Here is a 17615-nt window from a genome sequence, read left to right as displayed (position 1 = left end):
AGTCCTGCTTCTTATTCAGCCAATCCCTAAGACAAATTTGTTTACATCTACAGGATATAATGCTGCCCTCTTCTTTACAATGTCACCAGAAAGTGAGAATAGGTATTTGCATGGCATTTTGCAAGTTATTTACATGCCAGAGATGCTAAACATTCTTATGTCCCTTCATGCTTCAGCCACCATTCCAGAGGACATACTTCCATGCTGATGACGCTCGTTTTAAAAAAAAACTGTTAATTAAATTTGTGACTGAACACCTTGGAGGAAAATTGTATGTCCCCTGCTCTGTTTTATCTGCATTTTGCCATGTATTTCATGTTATAGCAGTCTCGGATGATGACCCAGCAAATGTTGTTCATTTTAAGAACACTTTCACTGCAGATTTGACAAAATGCAAAGAAGATACCAATGTGACATTTTGAAAGATAGCTACAGCACTCAACCTAAGGTTTAAGAATCTGAAGTGCCTTCCAAAATCTGAGAGGGACGAGGTGTGGAGCATGCTTTCAGAAGTCTTAGAAGAGCAACACTCAGATGCGGAAACTGCAGAACTCAAACCACCAAAAAAGAAAATCAACCTGCTGGTGGCATCTGACTCAGATAATGAAAATGAACATGCGTCAGTCCACACTGCTTTTGGATTGTTCTTGAGCAAAACCCGTCATCAGCATGGACACACGTCCCCTGGAATGGTGGTTGAAGCATGAAGGGACATATGAATCTTTAGTGCATCTGGCATGTAAATATCTTGCGATGCCGGCGAGGACAGTGCCATGAGAATGCCTGTTCTCACTTTCAGGTGACATTATAAACAAGAAGCAGGCAGCAATATCTCCTGCAAATAACAAACTTGTTTGAGCCAGGGGTACTCAAACTGTGGGTTGGGACCCCATTTTAATGGGGTCGCCAGGGCCAGTATTAGACTCACTGGGACTCGGGGCTGAAGCCAAAGCCCGAGTGCTTTAACCTGGGGCAACAGGGTTTGGACTGGGCCCCCTCCCCTACTACCCCCACCAAGGGTCGCACAGTAATTTTTGTTGTCAGAATGGGGTCATGGTTCAAGGAAGTTTGAGAACCCCTGGTCTGAGTGATTGGCTGAACAAGAAGTAGGACTGAGTGGACTTGTAGGCTTTAAAATTTTACAATGTTTTATTTTTTAATTCAGGTTTTTTTGTACATAATTCTACATTTGTAAGTTCAACTTTCATGATAAAGAGAAAGCACTACAGTATTTGTATTAGGTGAATTGAAAAATACTATTTCATTTGTGTTTTTACAGTGCAAATACTTGGGATCAAAAATAAAGTGTGCCCTGTACATTTTGTATTCTGTGCTGTAATTGAAATCAATATATTTGAAAATGTAGAAAACATCCACAAATGTTTAAATAAATGGTATTCTATTATTGTTTAACAGTGTGATTAATCTCAATCAATTTTTTTAATGACTTGACAGCTCTAGTTTTTAAAGATTGAATCATTCGCAGCTGCCGCTTTCTGTGGTGTTTTTGTGTGTGCTTGCATACTGGGACACTATCAACTTAAAAAAAACAAGTTACGGTTTTGTCTGAAAATTATTTAACAATTTTTTATCAGAAGTAACACCTTCAGTTACTATAACTGAAATATTGAGAAAATTCTTCTGTTTATGCATGTGAGTGAAACCCAACTATAAAAAGTCCTGATTCCCTTGTACAGTCAGTTTCCTCTTCTGTTTTTGTGGAATTTTTTAAACATCAAGAGATCAGAGAAAAGTGTATAAAAAACCAGCAAATGTGATTGTAAAACCACAAAAATAGACTGAGGATGTCTGGCCCATACATAATACCCAAGATTGCTTTTAATTCATTTTGTCTTAGTGGACTGGATTTCAAGTTGATTATGTCCTTTTAATTATCTTCTACAAATTATATATAATGTATGAATCATTTATAAAATATGTATCCTCCACTTTTAAGAATATGTATATATAACTTCAGTGTATTTTATAAGTCTCCGAGGTCTGATTTTTTTTCAGAAGGTTAGTAAATAATGTCACTCTACACATACATACACACACACACAATATATTTTTGGGTTAATTAATAGTCTTCAATGGGCCTCTGTGTGCAAGCCAGGAAAGTGTTTTTTGGAGTGTGTGTTTGTTTGTTATTGAATCTGGTGTGCAGTCAGGTGGGAGCCTTGAGTTAAAATGAACTAAATTGCATACAGGCTGCAGTAGTGCTAGAGTTGCTTGTGACTTGATGGAAAAGAACTGGAACTCAGTATATTCACTAGAAATTAAAGGCAGTATCAGCATTTTTAAGGTACTAAAAAGGAGATTTCAGCGAGCAAGTGAATGTCTTGCCTGACCTTGATCTTATTGCTGTGGACACTTTGAAGCCTAATGTGCAAAGGATTTTGAAATGATAAATGAGATTCCTTAACATGTGGTGTGATATTTATCATCCTCAGCAATGTCCCAAGTATTTTGTGATTCTAACAGGTAAAAAAACCCTGCCTGAAAGATAGATAGCAATAAAACATCAATGATGTTGCCTCTCTCCTTCCATTCTCATGTATCTAGGTGGTCCCAAAAGGACTTGTACTGTGACTAGCACTGTTAAGTATACTTGTCAATGAAGTGAAGGAGAGCATGGATCTGGAAATGATTAAATCCATAACTGACAGGTGTAGGGAGCATAGTAAATACAGAAAGAACAATGTGTTTTTGAGCTTCAGGCATACTAATGTGAGGAGATTTAATTTTTTTTAAGTTATTCAAAAATTATATTTTTAGGGGAAATTTTGATTCTTGAGGCTGCTCTTTACTCTATTGAAAGGCAAGAAAATTCAGACTGAGGACACCAAGATGATATAAGGATTTAAGGAAGACTGAAAGAATATAAAGGGTCACTGATAAGTCAGATTTGGCTCAAATTTGGGGATTAAAAAACCTTAGAACAATAAAGTATTCTCATGATTAAAGAAACATTAATTCCTGCAGGAACTAGTTTTGTTTTAACAATATTCATTGACAGTTGGTTACACTGTGTCTGGCCATTGTGCAAGTATGTGTGGGCAAGTCCCATGCATGACCTTGTCACAATCATAGTTCCTGCACCTCGGAAAGCACATGCACTGTTACCTCTTTGTGTGCCTGGTGGTGCAAAACACCCAGATGGGACAAGGGGGAGGCAGTGGCCATGCCTTCCCTTTTTGTATGGGGTGAAGGTTAAGTGGACTGTGGGTAGGACATGGGTAGGACTCAGGAGATCTGGGTTCAATTTCCAGCGTGGCTACTGAGTGATCTTGGGCAAATTGCTTCCCTCCTGTTGCCTCAGTTTCTTCATCTGTAAAGGGGATAACACTACTCACCACCTTTTGGAAAGCATTTTAAGATCTGCTGGTGCAATGCACTGTATACGAGCTAGGTATTGTTATACCATCCTAAAAGGTTGAGACAGTCTCTGCACCTGTCACTCAGAAAAAGATTGTGCCTCAATGCAAGGCTCTGTCTACATGGCACAATTTAGCCCAGTGTTTGCAACCATCCCTGCATCGTCATGCTAGTGCATGCTAATCTGAATGTGACTGTTTAGAAATGCACTTAACCAATGAAAAACCCGCAAGCCTTTTTACATTGTCAAAGCCAAGAGCAATGCAGAATGTAAGTAAACAGCATAAATGGTGAAAAGTTAATTAGATTTTTAAATGTTTTGCTTTAATCATCTAAGATGTTTATAGGGATCTCGGTAAGGATATTTGATTTTAATAAATATTTTTGTAACCTGTCATATTTTAAATCTATTGAGCTTTAAAAAATGACACTTAAAGTGCAGTTCTATTCAGAAAAGTGATTGTAAAAATGGCATTGTAGTATTCCATGTTTATTCTGTCCTTGTGACTCCATCACAGGTATGCTGAGTTTCCAGGTAAAAAGAGGGAGGAGGCGGTTAACTTCCAATGCTGCAAAATTAATCTGGGATCCAAAGTCCTATTTCATCATCAGTGTTACTGATTCTGCAGGCCAAATTCTGCCCACCTTTAAACTCTTGTAACACCTTTCTCTTCAAATTATGCCCCGAGTGACACTTGCACAATCCTTTGTTTTCAATGTGGTTGTGAAGCTGCAATGACAGAATTTTTCCATGCAGTTGGAACATACTTAATTCTGTTATAGATGCACAAAATAGAATCCAACCCAGCTCATCCCTCTTAAATGTGTTGCCTGTGCACAGCTAACAGTAAAAATCAATAAAAACTTACTTTGCCACGTAAGCCCAGATAACACTGAAGGCTACACAAAAGGAATAGATTTCAAATGTCATTTTTTCTTATCATAACTGCACTTTGAACTGAAACTTTAAAGATGAGTGTAGAGAAGATAGGTGACTACAGGTATCAGAAGAGCAACAATATAAAAGGTGGGTGAAATTGTTTATATTGAATGCTACTATGAAAACAAGTAACGGGAGAATATTTAAAGGCACACACTTCACCTAGATACAGACGCTCCCCGCCTTACGTGCCAAAAAATCCATCCCTATTTCTAGCTTATGGAACTTTTTCCATAAGTGCAGATTTGCATAAGTCGGGTTTGCATAATCCAGGGGATGTCTGTATTAGAATACATTTACCTCCTGCAGCCTGGGGGGGGTGTCTGAGCTAGAAGGGAAAAGAGAGCTCTGTAGCTTTCAAGGTCTTCCCCTCCACAAACACGCCTTATGGGAGCTCTGATTCCTTGTGGGTGTGGGATGAGGGACAGTAGTTAGAGGCTGGGCATTCTAGTTGACTGGCTGGTTTGAGGGGTGCAGTGCAAGCTCATTGGCTCTACACACACAAAGAGAGCTCAAATAAGTCCTTTCCCCCAGTTCAGGCACTGTTACATGCCCAGATCAGGTTCCACCCATAGGATTAGAGTAGGACTGGATTTGGGGTCTGCTGTGGCTTTTGTGACAGTCACCTTTTAGGTACTAGGAAGGAATTTTCCCCTCACGGCTAGATTGGCTGGCATGAGGTAGGGTTTTTGGTTTTTTGGCTTCATAGCAGCCCAGGAAGCTGGTGCAGTAGATTAGGAAGAAAAGTTCAACCTGGGAGGTGTCCAGTGCAGGTACTCAATCAGTGGTGAGGCCAGTTCCCAAGTAAACCATAACTGGAGGTGGAATAAGGTGGCAGATAGCCCTTACAGAACCTGGGGAACAGGGTTGGGACTCCTAATGCCTGGTACAGTGAGTAGACAAGCCCTTTTCCACAGCCCCTTAAGACTACAAGAAAGTAGAGGGTTGACAGCTGAGCTCCATCAGGTGGAACATTACGGAAAGAGGAATACTGCCTAGTGAGCTGCATTGGTTACCATATTTACCAAAGGTGCTCAGAGAAAGGCTGGCCACACACACAGAGGAATCCAGGCTCCTTACTAGATGTAGTATATTGGGCTAACTGAGCCAAAAGATCCTTTCCTAAATGTAATATCCATGACTGAGATTTTTAAAGGGGCCCAGTGGAGTTAGGCACCCAAATCCCATTGAAAGTCAGTGGGAATTAGATGTATAATTCCCTTAGGCCCCTTTGGAAACTTCATATGGTAGTTCCATGTTAGCACTGAGATTCTACTGCAGAAGCTACTACTCAATTGATATTTTTAATTTTTCCTACTGATTGCATACTCATAATGTGTACATGGCTTTCTTTTCCACTTTGATTTGCCCTGCACTTTACACAGATTACAAGGGCCTCATTTGACTTACTCTGACAAACATATTGTTGAGATAGTGCTGGCAAAAAGTAAGTGTATGTATTACTAGCACTTTCAACTCTTTCATTGCATCAACCAACTATTTTTATCACCAGGCACCTCCCTACTGATAAGAGGTCATCTGGCCTGAATGGGACTGGCCAGATTTCTGTGCTTTCTTATTAGCCTTTGAAATTTATGTTATGATAGAAGTTACTTTCTCCAAAGCCCTATTGATCTAGGTACAATAAGAAAAATACAGCAGGATTTTACAGAATCAGCCAAATTTCACTGAAAATACACAGTATAAAAAAATTCAGTGTTTACATTTTCTGCTTTTAAAAAATGGAATAAAATGTCTATAGAGCTTTTAAAGCTCTTTATGCAAAATTTTATCCTATGTACCAGTACATGATACTGAAGGTCATATTCTGTTCTCACCCCACCTCCAGCCCTGGATACATGAAACACCCTCTTTAGTAGCACACACAACAAAAGAGAAAAACAACGAGGAATTCTGTCTCTTTCTCCTTTGAACTCAATATTATTAGAAAAAAGGCTAATTGTGTAGAAAATGTACACTATCTTTCCTACTTAGTTTGTTATGAGTATTTTATGATAGGCCAAATATACCCGTTGGAACTCATTTGCTATATTACTATTTTCATGCAATAAATTGTTAATAGATGCATCATTCGTTTTTCCCAGATGATCTTTGTCTTTTCTCAGTTGCACTCTTGTTAGGAAACAATTATAGTTTCAAAGACTAATTGCTAGCATGATTTAAGCACTGTTTTTTTCTTTAAATAGAGTTCATATTACCTGCTTCTTCATGTATATTTAATACCTTGCCTATAGTTTGTGTCTGCATCCTTATACTGCCTAATATTTCTTTCATGTTCCAAGTCAGGAGTTCAAATAAGCTATATAAAGACAGGTATATTGCTACAATAATAGGGTGTTTTACTGAGAATATTAAAACAGTTTATCCTCAGAAGTTTGCATATGAAATGATCTCTGTTTCTGCTATAACCTATGTTCCTGTAAGCTGTGAAAGTAACTACCTGCTTTCTTTATTCTTATGAGTACTTGTTTTTAACCAGAAACTTAAATTAATGCTAGATTTTGTGTGTGTGTGTGTGTGTGCACATTTCATTTAACTTCTTTACAGTTATACACTGTGGCCCCAAATGCCAGTGCAACAAAAGTACAGCTGTGTTGGATTGTGTCAAAAAATTCTTTGTCCTGATTTGGCAGAGAACAAACAATATTAATTTATTACTAGAAGTGTATTAATATTTCATATTTTTATAGTATCTTCTATCTGAGGAGATCAGTGTGATGCTACACAATGCTGCTTCCCAAGCAGATATTTTTCTTCTGGCTTCAATGGTAATCATCATCTCAGCCATTGAACACAGGGTTATGTCATAGAATCATAGAAGATTAGGATTGGAAGAGACCCCAGGAGGTCATCTAGTCTAACCCCCTGCTCAAAGCAGGACCAACCCCCAACTAAATCATCCCAGCCAGGGCTTTGTCAAGCCTGACCTTAAAAACCTCTAAGCATGGCGATTCCACCACCTCCCTAGGTAACCCCATTCCAGTGCTTCACCACCCTCCTAGTGAAATAATGTTTCCTAATATCCAGTTTCCTAATGTCCAATCCAAATGAAGCTTGCAGAAATTGGATTGTGAAAAATTCATACCCTTTTGTTATAGAAAAGCACTATTCTCTCCATATCCTTATGTCCTGTCTTTCAGGTAGCTGCATTTACAGCACTTTTTCTGCATTAAGAATGGTCAACTTGCAGTCTCCTCCAAGTGATCATCACCCAAGGCCCCAAGTATGGCATGAACTCCAGTAGTGAGGTAGGATTACTACTGCCCAACTATTAGGCTGACCCAGCTGAAGTGATTCTGATAAATGAGAGCTTGAGCCACAACAGTCAGATCCAGATATGAACTTTCCTAAAGTTCCAAGTTGTTTGGGTACGCAGTTTTGGTTGATTCTGCTATAGTGACTGGCAACGAAGAGCATTTATTGATTTATGCATAATGCAATTTTTCTGAGGGGCTCATCTCCATAGGATCTGAGCACCTCACAAACATTAATGCACCAGATTCTAAAACCTCCCTCATGTTTAGGGAACCTTACTCTTCCAACCTCCTTGGAAGACCTTCCTGTGACAGTGTGTCCTCTGTGAGGAAGGCTACACTGAGTTTCTTCCAGATGCTCTCCACACTGCTCCTTCTGATGTTAACCAGATTGTGCAAGAGAGCTCCCAGCCACTGCTGGTATGGGATGAAAGACTCACACTTAGCTCTGTGTGGCTTTCCCGGAGTAGAACTTTTTAAATTGACCATCAGAGCTGATTAAATAGGATTCAATTAATGGACTGCTTTTCTACTAATAATATATTTAATAAATACTGTTTTGAGGTATTCAGCCAGAGCTACCTACATACTTACCTACCAAATAAAATAATCAATGAATAATGCAATGATTTATCAAATAATTTATTTGGCTAATTGTTTTTGGTCTTTTTATCAGTTCTTCTGAACGTCCAGTGCAAAACTGCTGTTATGAAATGGAAGGAATATGTTTTTCATCTCGTTCAGTATATGGTGAAACGCACTCATACTGAGCTCAAACATAGTGAAACTCTGTTTGCAGTGGAAAAGAGACAGAACTCAGAGCTGGACACTCCCATTCCTTTGGGATGTTCAAGTTACAACTCCAAATCTGGACCAAATCTTCCAAATAGGATTCCGATTTTATAAAGGCTCCAACAAAAAATTAATATTTAACAACCTCAGACTTGGATATCTTTGAAATCCAGATACAAATTATCCAGCTGGAGTCCATCTCTAGTTCATAGGGAAGTGGAATGAAAGTCCCAAACTCTTTCAGTGTATTGGAAATGCTGATTGTACTTATGGTCATCATGAATCTCAGTAGGACTGTGCACATGAAAAAGCGTTAGAGGATGAGGCCCATTAGCTTATAAGATCTTCAGGTTCAGGGATTGTCTTAATTTGTGTGTGTTGTATGGTGCTGAACATTTGTCAGCACTAAACGTTATCAATAATAATAAAAATATACTTGATAATTAATAGTGAAGCATGCTGGCCCTCATTCAGCAAAGCATGTCACATGCTTAATTTTAAGCATGTGCTTAAGTTCCATTGACTTCATTGAGGCTTAAACATGTATTTAAGTGTTTTAGCTGAATAAGGATGGACTTAAGCACATACTTCATGTTAAATGCTTGCTTAAATGCTTTTTGCTGAATTGAGGTCTTTACAACTATATGAGAGTTCCCACTGCATTAGAACTACTCCGGGGCTGAACTGCTGAAGAACCAAAGAAAATAATTGTAATATTTTAGGTTGGGAAACATGTTTTTAGTTCCCATTGCAAGTTTTGGAACATTTCAGAATTAAGATAGAAAAAAGTTGATTTCTTAACATTTGAAATTTCAAATGTTTCCAAGAGAGAAGGGTTTGAGTTTTCTAATTTAGTGTAAAATATGTAGCTAGGGTTCATCTTACAAATCATTAATGCATGTGAAAGACTTCTTTTTTTTCAATGAAACTAGATATATGGATAACATGCTCCAGCAGTTTAATAACCACTTCCTTATAGTGTCAACCAAAGCAAGTTCTTCACACACCACTGTCATCTCAGAAGTTCAAGGCTGAGTAATCATTGCTGTGAGTGGAACATTTTTTCTGTTCTTCTGTCTCATGCAAGCAGTCACAATGCCCCATACAAGTCCTAAAATATAGAAGGAATGAAAAGAAGGCAGCACATGCATTTTCTCTGAAACTCAAAAGATTAGTATAAGTGTGTGAGAGAAAGACAATGTATTTTAAATGGTAGAAATGTGTTTGGAATGTGTTTGAGTGAGTGTCCTGTGCCTAGTATTTCTCAAGAATGTGTGTGTTTTTGCAATACCAGCCCTGTTCTTGCCAGGTTCTGTGAGTTTGCACGCAGGCAGAGCCTGACTTCTGCTCACAGCCTGACTTTTGCTAACTTTGCTTTATATTAGCAGGATCTGACCAGGGCCAGCTCCAGGGTTTTTGCTGCCCCAAGCGGCAGGAAAAAAAAAAAAAAGCCGTGATCGTGATCAGCAGCAGCTCCACCGCACCGCTTTCTTCTTCTGCGGCAATTCGGCAGCAGGTCCTTCCCTCTGAGAGGGACCAAGGGACCAGCCACCGAATTGCCGCCGAAAAGCCAGATGTGCCGCCTCTTCCCCTTGGCCACCCCAAGCACTGCTTGCTGAGCTGGTGCCTGGAGCCGGCCCTGGATCTGACCCTACTTTAGTTCAGGGCTCAGGCCTCATACAGGGCCTCTTATACCAGGCCTCATGTCTCAGGCTCTCCCTTTCTACCACAGAAATGTGGTGTCTAGTCTGATTTTTGAGAAGTCTCCTGATGCTTTGGACCATTCAATTATTGGCTTTTTGTTTTCATGTTTTTATTTCAATGCAAATAAACCCGCATTGTTTTGTGCTGACGTGACATTCATCCCCTCAGCTGACAGATGTTTTGTCGATGCAGCAATAACTGACATGTTTGATATGTACCTACTAACTTGGGAAAATGTGGTCACAACTAACATTGATTCTACTTCCTACATGACTAAGTTTGCACGAGAGATTAAATTCAAATCAGAAACCAGAGCTGCTATATATTACCTGTCCTTCTCATGTGATTAACATTGTGCTGTCAGTAATACTGCTACAGAAGAAATTAAAGACATGAAATCTTGCATCGCTGGATTCAGAGCCATTTTTAAGCATTTGCATTTTTAAGGCAAAATGAGTGCAGAGCTGACTGCCAGTTACCAAAATCTGGAGGGGAAACGTATGACGAAAAAACCCAGCTGTTTCCAGAATCCTTCTGACCTTGGAACATGAGAAAACCCTCAAAAATATTCAAAACCTTCAGCACAATGCTCAGCAAGAAATGAGAGACAACCATGGCCAGTAATCTGAACCCTGAAGTGTTTGGTGCCAAAGATTCTTTTTGGAATGTAATCCGAGTGTTGCACCCCTTCCTCCAGGTGAATTTGGCAGTAGATTACTAGTGTTATGCCAGTGTTTCAACTCTTTGCCACTAAAGATGAAATTTCAAATCTGAAATGGGAATTTACTATTTACATGAACATGCCTAATCCTGACAATGTGAAACTGGATGAGCTGGTTTTTTGGAATAGTCAGCAAGACACATTTCCTAACTTCAGCAAAGTGGCACGGCGAGCTTTGACTGTACCTCCTGGATCTATTTCAAAGTTGGACCACCTCCAGGACTGCAAGAGGGTCAACATGAGTGAAGATACTTTGAAGAAAATTATGTGGGTGTATGCAAACCAGGATTTCTGGAAAAACTAACAGCTCTGCGAGAGACAAAAAATATCTTTGTACATAAAAAAAGTCTCAGTTATACTGTAGTAAAATGTTTATTATTAATTTTTTCCCCTGATTTTCCCATTTTTTTAACCTGATTTCATCCCGGTTTTAATGTTTGGAAAATAACCACTGAAAAATTCCCAGAATTTATTTATTTTTACAAATAAAAACTGAAAATGTGGAACATTACTGATACAGCAAAGTGTATGCTTAACTTTCAGTATACACTTTACTCATCATGGAAGTGAGTGAGACTTAAGCATCTGTTCAAAATGAAACAGGTGTTTAAGTGCTATGCTGAATAGGAATGAACTTAAGCGCTTTGTTGCATTGGGTCCTAAATGTACACTGTTCTCCAGCACCGTGTACACTCCCTAATCACAGAGGTTTCAGTTTTAATGGTGGCATTTTAAGCTTGATGGAACTTTGTAGGTTTTTAGTTCAGATGTGCTTGCTTGCAAATGCAATGTGTCAGAGTAAAGTCCACTAGTCCAAGAACACACAATGAAATCATGAAGATGCACTTTTGCTGGCTTTCTGATTTTGAGATAGGGCCAAGCTGTTCACCTGGACTTCAGCAGCAGGCAAAGTACAGTTCCAAAGAATTAGCTCACTGATTGGTGCTCAGCTATTTCTTTCTCAGGCTTCACTTGAAACGAGAGGTAAGCTGTCTGCCTGGTGCTCTTTTCTTTAGTTGTTTTCTGAATAGTTTATAATGCAGAGTTTTCTTTTAGATTTGACTAGGGCCAGTAACAGTTACTAATGTAGGAGTCAGATAACCCAGGGAGGAGGGGAAAATGTGACTATGAAAGTCTTTATTTAACCTATTGAATTCTGACTGCAAGAAACACCTTGTGGTTTTATTTAGGGAAAGCCTGGTTGAAGGGGAGCCCTTTTTGCTTTGTTTATTCAAACCCCAAATCCACAGGTTGCTTTTCTTCACCTGACCTCAGCCTACCTGACATGTCCCTTGAAGCCACAGGTGGGATTTTATACAAATTATAGTCCAAATGTGCTTAAGTGAGCTCTGGTGCCTGAAAATATTCTCAGCAGTTAGTACACCATGCTATCTAATACTGCTTTATGCATAGACAGCAAGTGGAGCTGGTGTATTGCATGTGCTAGCTCTTCCTTCTGTCCCCTAGTACCAGTACAGATCAGGTTCAGGGAATACCGAGCATCAGATCTGATAAATGTGAGACGTGCTTTTTAAATTTAAACTTTGTCATTACATTATTTTCTATCTGTTTTTATCACATGCAAAATTGTGTTATGTCACATTGACTGATATGGTGTAAAAGAACAAGATGAGCTGTATTCTAAGTGATAGGATACAGTACTACACATCATAAAAATGATCTGCCAGAAATGCAATGGGACACATTGAGAAAGCAGGGAGTGTGAGAGGTGAAAAGCCTGTTTTGGCACAGACTGGCTCTGTTGAAAGCAGGTGTTTCTGTTTCGCCTTCAAGATTTTTTTTCTGCAAGTAAAAAATCATTTAATTTTAAATGTCAGTCTGTGTTATGTTTTTAGTGTGCATCTCTGCAGAGGGATTGACTCAGAAGAAAGATGAATTTGAAAAGTTCAGTGGGATTTATTCTGCTGTTACTCTTTAAATGTGCGGTGTGGACAAGTGCTGAAGAAGCTGTGGTGCTTGCTAATGCCCACCTTCTCCCTCCAGGAGGCTACCAGAGATTGAGTAACAACAATGAGAAAGGTACTCATCAAGAGAGGGAATGGCGGGGGTGTATGCACTATTTTACCTTATAGCCTTTACTATCTTTTTTTTCTATGACACTCACTACCATAGTCTTTGCGTACTTCACAAACATTAATAGGCATCTGAAGGTCAAAGACTGTACTTAGTAATAAATGTTCATAATACTAGTTAGAACTTCTATAATGCCTCTTATTCACAGATCTCCAAATATATTAAAAGTCTAAAACCACTTTACTTACAAAGGGTTTTAATCCCTATCTTTTCCCAGAATGTGTTTTCTTCCAGACGCCTTCTTGGTGTTCAGTTCTTTAGTGTCCCTCTGGTCTGTTGATGGTCTCAACCCTGACAGGCTTCAGTATATTAATTGATCTTTCTCTGAGGAAAGGAAAGACCATAGATGTATGGCCAGTGCAAGGACTGTTAGGAACTTCTATGTGGACAGAAACATGGGGCCCAGATTCTGGGAATTATGTCATCCCCTCAGAACACTATGCAACAGCAGGTGGAGGACTCTGATAATCTGGAGCTAGAGTTTACTGGAAGCCAGATTCTCCTTGTGGGAAAAAGGAAATTCTTTCTGGGAAAAGCCATCTTTGTGAAGTACTCATATTTTGGGTGCCCAAAGCCATCCTTTTGTTTTGTTCTAGAGAGTTGGGCAAAAGGGGGTCTTTTCTGATCTCTCACTTTGAATATTTAGCTGTGGGCAGATTTCTCCTGTTTGGTGTTTGATAAGTCTTTGGAAAACATGGCTTGCCAGAACTATCTCAGCATCTCAGGAATACAGTTCTCCTTTACATAATAACCAATTAAGTTCTATACACCACACCCTATTTCCTTTCAATTAGTCTGTCAAAACTCTACACTAAGCACCAACTAAGGACTGAAAAACCCAGTTCTGTAGTAGTCCATTACTGGTGTTCTGTAGGTATTTTTCACAAACATTGTCAACGTATCTCACTGAATATAATATAAATAGTATATAATGTAACTGAGTTCCTTTCAACTTTATTCATAGAATAATAGTATATCTGTGAAGTACTGTCTATTTTAGTTCATGTCTGAGTCACTGGTTAATGGAATAGATATAAAATAATATCCTTCCCTACAAAAAAGCAATTGCTGAGATGTATGTGCATGCTTTTTAGCTAAAAAAACAGACATTATGGCTTAGTTTCAGAACTGCTTGCAATCAGCCTGAGTGTAACCAAAGGTTCCTTTGTTGCCTTAACAGAGCCTTATCAGTGATTTACTTAAGACTTATTCACAAAGGATGAAATTCACCCCGCTGCAGCAGGCCAGCCCAAGATCTATGTGCCACTTTTATCCCACCTAAGCCCTTGGCAGCATACAAGTCCCGCTTCAGCTCATAAATTCACAGTGAAGTGAAAAGAAAGATTTTTTCATCTGTTTTCCTGTTATTGGTGTTAAATATTTTGTTAGCTCCCCTCTGATCTGTATCTATAAAATACTGGGAACAAATGACCACACCTTGACGTAGTTCCATGAATACAACACCAACTAAAATCAATTAACCAAAATCAGTGTCAAGATCTAGCCATTTATAAATGAAAAAAATCTGTTTCTAAAGTGAATTTCTAGGTTTGCTACTTTGTTCTATACTTCTGCATTTGTGAAAGTTGTGCAAATACTCCCTTCATAAACCAACACTGGACATAATCATTAGAATTTAATATAAATGCTCTTTTTTGCCAATTCTACCTGTATTCTTGTCAGTAAAATAGGATTGCATTCCTGCTATAGAGTTTGGGTACTGATTATATTATACAGGAGAGATTTTCAGAGACACAAAGGGTAGCTAAGTACCATACAGTCATTGAAAGACAATGGGAGTTGAGCAAGTAATTTATTTTTTTGCCTTTGAAAATCTCCCTCACCATCTTACGGGCATATTCTGCCCTGACCATCTGCTGTGCGACTTCCATTGATTTTAGTGGGTGTCCCATGTATGGACTGAAGTCAGTATGTGACCATACTATGTCCTTGTCAAATACTGATAGGACAATCATTCATTCATTCTGAAGTTAAAAGGACAGAATTTTGAGAGGTTTACAAGTTGAGCAGAGTAAAATGTTAAACATACTTTTCTTTTTCCCCCCATAGAACATGCAAGAGATTGTTTTGAGATTTTTCAGCACTCTGAAGGAAGCGCCAAGGATGGTCTTTATGTCATTCAGCCAATGAAAGATCCTATTGTTGTTTACTGTAATATGCAGGATGGTGGGTGGACGGTAATTCAACATATTACAGCCAATAGCACTGTGGACTTTGATAGGATATGGCATGACTACAAGTATGGATTTGGGTCAGTTCATGACAACTACTGGTTAGGGAATGAATATGTGTATCAGTTAACTAACACCTCAAGGCCATATACACTTAGGGTCAAACTCGTAGACTTAAATGCCGAAATCAAATGGGGAGAGTATGAACCGTTCAAAATTGAAGATGAAGAGTCTCAATACAGGATCAGGCTTGGCCTATACAAAGGCAATGCTGCTGATGCCCTGACCCAGGACACAGAAGCTTATCTCCATGATAATCAGAAGTTCACTACAAAAGACAGAGATAATGATAATTATTTTCAGAATTGTGCCAAACTAGAGTACAATGGCATTCCAGGTGGAGGGTGGTGGTATGATTCTTGTGCCGGAGCAAATCTAAACCGCAGGAATGTTATATACTGGCAAAAAGACTGCAATAAGGAACATTTATGCAAGTTTGCCTGGATGATGATTAAGCCCACTTACCATGGCCAGTGTCCTAACAAGGCTTGTCATTGTGAAAAAGATGAATTGTAGATAATATTACTACATTATGAGGTGAGACAATAAAATCAGCTTCTAAAAATCTCTCTTCAAGTGTTTTCTTGATCTCCTGAGTGGATTCCATCCGTTCAATTTTTTTCTAGTCTATAGCATAATTACTTTCTGTGATTATTTCTTCTAATTTCAAAGTAAAGATGAGCTCACACTACAAAATTCAGGGACAGACTTTGAACATTCCAAAGTTTTTTCCATGGTTTTGGTTCCACTTATAACAGTGTTAAAGTCAGGTGAAAATTTCAGATCTGGATTCAGATTCTGAATCTCTCCCAATGTTCAGGGACATTTAGAGCTGGGAGGGTTGGTACATTCCTCTCTAATTTAGACATCAGCTGATTAGATGTACTCATTTTGGACTCTTCTGGTACCAAATAATAAATGCACTAATAAGTATGAGCAACTATTTCAATTATCACCATTCAGGGCATAGACAGGGAAGAATAAATGATAGATCTGTGTGATATCCTGCCTGAAGACAAAGACTCAGGTTTATTTAGTGTCTTGTTCATTTTGTTAATGATCTTGAGGAGAAAAGTAAACAAGCAAATTCATTAATTCACAGATAGCCTATGTGAATCCTAGATTCATTATGACTAGGACTGTCAATTAATCGTAGTTAACTCATGCAATTAACTCAAAAAATTAATCACGGTTAAAAATTAATTATGATTAATCACACTTATAACAATAGAATACCAATTGAAATTTATTAAATATTTTTGGATGTTTTTCTACATTTTCAATATTGATTTCAATTATGACACAGAATACAAAGTGCACAGTGCTCACTTTATATTATTATTTTTATTACAAATATATGCACTGTAAAAATGATAAACAAAAGAACTAGTATCTTTCAGTTCACCTCATAGAAGTACTGAAGTGCAGTCTCTTTATTGTGAAAGCATAGCCTACGAGTCCACTCAGTCCTACTTCTTATTCTGCCAGTCACTCAGACAAACAAGGTTGGTTACAATTTACAGGAGATAATGCTGTCTGCTTCTTAGGCCTGGTCTACACTACGCATTTAAACCGATTTTAGCAGCATTAAACTGATTTAATGCTGCACCCGTCCACACAACGAGGACCTTTATATCGATATAAAGGGCTCTTTAAACCGGTTTCTGTACTCCTCCCCGACGAGAGGAGTAGCGCTGAAATCGGTATTACCATATCGGATTAGGGTTAGTGTGGCCGCAAATCGACGGTATTGGCCTCCAGGCAGTATCCCACAGTGCACCATTGTGACCTCTCTGGACAGCAATCTGAACTCGGATGCACTGGCCAGGTAGACAGGAAAAGCCCCGCAAACTTTTGAATTTCATTTCCTGTTTGCCCAGCGTGGAGCTCTGATCAGCACAGGTGGCGATATAGTCCCAAATCCAAAAAGAGCTCCAGCATGGACTGTACGGGAGATACTGGATCTGATCGCTGTATGGGGAAGCAAATCTGTTCTATCACAGCTCCGTTACAGAAGACGAAATGACAAAGCATTTGAAAAAATCTCCAGGCTATGATAGACAGAGGTCACAGCAGGGACTCAGCACAGTGCTGCGTGAGAAGCGTAATACGGAAAGCCAAAGAATCAAATGGACGCTCATGGAGGGAGGGAGGGGGTACTGAGGACTCCAGCTATCCCACAGTCCCCGCAGTCTCCGGAAAGCATTTGCATTCTTGGCTGGGCTCCAAGTGCCTGAAGGGTCAAAAACATTTTCCCGGGTGTTTCAGGGTGTATGTCATCAATTTACACCCTTCACCCCCCGCCCCCCGAAAGAAAAGGGGAAAAAAATTGTTTCTCGCCTTTTTTCAATGTCACCCTATGTCTACTGCATGCTGCTGGTAGACAGGGTGCTGGAAAGCTAAACAGCAGCATCCTCTCCCCTCTCCCCGGTGGCAGACGGTACAGTAGGACTGGTATC

At 39.1% G+C, this 17615-nt stretch overlaps 1 protein-coding gene across 1 annotated transcript; it reads left to right on the top strand.

Annotated features, from left to right (window-relative positions):
* The first annotated feature begins 11649 nt into the window (after positions 1-11649).
* Positions 11650-15723, top strand: LOC123368070 (fibrinogen-like protein 1). The gene is made up of 3 exons (XM_045012550.1): positions 11650-11794; positions 12667-12850; positions 14975-15723. The coding sequence occupies exons 2-3, from the start codon at positions 12703-12705 to the stop codon at positions 15670-15672; spliced, it is 846 nt and encodes a 281-aa protein (XP_044868485.1). The 5' UTR covers positions 11650-11794; positions 12667-12702; the 3' UTR covers positions 15673-15723.
* The last annotated feature ends 1892 nt before the right edge of the window (positions 15724-17615 follow it).

Source organism: Mauremys mutica, chromosome 4, assembly GCF_020497125.1.
Source record: "Mauremys mutica isolate MM-2020 ecotype Southern chromosome 4, ASM2049712v1, whole genome shotgun sequence".
Classification (NCBI taxonomy): domain Eukaryota; kingdom Metazoa; phylum Chordata; order Testudines; family Geoemydidae; genus Mauremys; species Mauremys mutica.
The sequence above is the reverse complement of the archived record's forward strand: the minus strand, read 5'-3'. Positions and strand labels throughout refer to the sequence as shown.

Excerpts from the sequence above, each read along its gene's own strand:
- LOC123368070 (XM_045012550.1), top strand. The coding sequence starts at position 12,703 with ATGAATTTGAAAAGTTCAGTGGGATTTATTCTGCTGTTACTCTTTAAA. Across the intron at positions 12,851-14,974 it reads GAGTAACAACAATGAGAAAG|AACATGCAAGAGATTGTTTT; the intron begins GTACTCATCAAG and ends TTCCCCCCATAG.